At 28.9% G+C, this 1,748-nt stretch overlaps 1 protein-coding gene across 1 annotated transcript; it reads right to left on the bottom strand.

Moving 5' to 3' along the window:
- Positions 1–498: 498 nt before the first annotated feature.
- On the bottom strand, positions 499–648 carry B0H65DRAFT_423417 (uncharacterized protein; the record flags this gene model as incomplete). Its single annotated transcript, XM_062824456.1, has 1 exon — positions 499–648. A coding segment is annotated over one exon (150 nt), but the record flags the coding sequence as incomplete, so codon positions are not given.
- Positions 649–1,748: the final 1,100 nt, after the last annotated feature.

The following is a 1,748-nucleotide window of genomic DNA, read 5'->3' as shown; positions in this document are numbered from 1 at the left end:
CTATTTCCGGCCGATAATAATATCGTACGCTATATTAATTATAATAAAACAATCGGGTAGCGTAATTCGGTTCTTAATCTTTAAAATGGCTTTAAATACCTCTTTAATACTCTAATTCACTTATCCTTAGTAATCGCTAATTCCTCGAACTAAAAAATTACTTATAAATTCTACCAATAATCATTTCTTTAGTCTCTTAACAAAAGCGGTACTAATAAATAAATAATTATTTACTCTTATATTAATTAAAGTATTAAATATAGATAGAGATTTTATTATTGATTAAAATATATTAAACAAGTAAGGGTACCCCTCCCAAAAAGGGTATCAAATTAAATCCTTCCTTTCCTTCATATTTCTATCTATCCTTTTTCTATTACTCTATAACCGATACCTCCTCTAGGAAAGAAGCTAATTTACCTAAAGTAATTAATTTCCCTATTTATTAGTAGCTAGAGGAGCTAGAACAATTAAAATTATTTAATCACTTCCGTTCTTCTAAATTAAATAATAGTCGACGATAGCGGCAATATAATCGCGGCGTTTACAATCGAAACGCTCTTTCTTAAAACAATCGCATTCAATATAACCCTTCTCTTTACAAAGGAAACATCTACCTTCGTTAAACAATCCAATAGTTTCTTTATAATCGCTACCCTAACGAATGGCGCCTCCTCTACTACCTCTGCCTCCGCTAATAAATTTAGGAGTAATATTAAAACCGAATCCCTTATTACTTTTACTAAAATTATTATTCTTACTTAACTTAAGTAATTTTATTTTCGTCGGTAATAATTTTTAATACTTATCTAAAACTAAAATAATCTATATAATATACTTCGAAAGAAATAAATAAATCGCAATACTTTACACCTATTTATTTCTTATATTTAATTAAAAAGCGTTAAAACAATTCCCGCTTCCACTCGGTCTTAGGACGTTAATACTCGCTAACTATCCAAATAAATTTATTCTTAAAGCAGTCGAAATTATTATTATCTTTCATCCTTAATTTAATAAAATTTTAAAGCGCATTCTCCTCCTAATTAGGGTTATAATATTAACGCTTTAAATAAATCATTAAACTAAAATAAATTTTAATTTAATCCGAATAGGTTTCGCGCAAATAAAACATTAAATTACAATAGGGATAACTAGCTAAACGACTTTTAATATATAGAAACTTATTGTAATTGGTTAAATAGTAATCAATATTAATCTCAAATTTATTCTAAATCAAATCGTACTAAACCTCGAAAAGCACATCGTCTTCTTTATTCTAATTATAATACTTAGCAAGGTCGGCTTACCTAATACTACAATAGAGGGAACTAAAATACTCTCCGTCGTCGGGGTCAATCTTAAAGGGTAAAATTAAAAAGCGGGTAAAAACCCTAAAGGGAGCTTCGCTAACGTCCTTCTCAATATTAGGAAGGACCATTTCTTTAACCTTTCCCTTATTCTTATTCTTAATCACTCCTTTACCAATATTCAAATTAGTAATAAAATCTTTCAATCCCTCGATAGTATCTGCCTTCTCTATAAGGGAATCCTTTAATTATAAGACTATAGCGGGAGTAGCGGCGCCGTAATAATTAGCCAAAGTAGGGACCCAATTATAAATAGTTTTAAATTTAATATTCAAATAGAAAACGAAATAATAAAGTTCTAATACCTATTCCGCTCGTACTATACCTATAATAAATAGCAACTTAAATTCCTAAAATATAGTTTCGGAATCGCCGTAA

Source organism: Neurospora tetraspora (genome assembly GCF_033439725.1).
Source record: "Neurospora tetraspora strain CBS 560.94 chromosome Unknown B0H65scaffold_3, whole genome shotgun sequence".
In the NCBI taxonomy this organism is placed as follows: Eukaryota; Fungi; Ascomycota; class Sordariomycetes; order Sordariales; family Sordariaceae; genus Neurospora; species Neurospora tetraspora.
The sequence above is the reverse complement of the archived record's forward strand: the minus strand, read 5'-3'. Positions and strand labels throughout refer to the sequence as shown.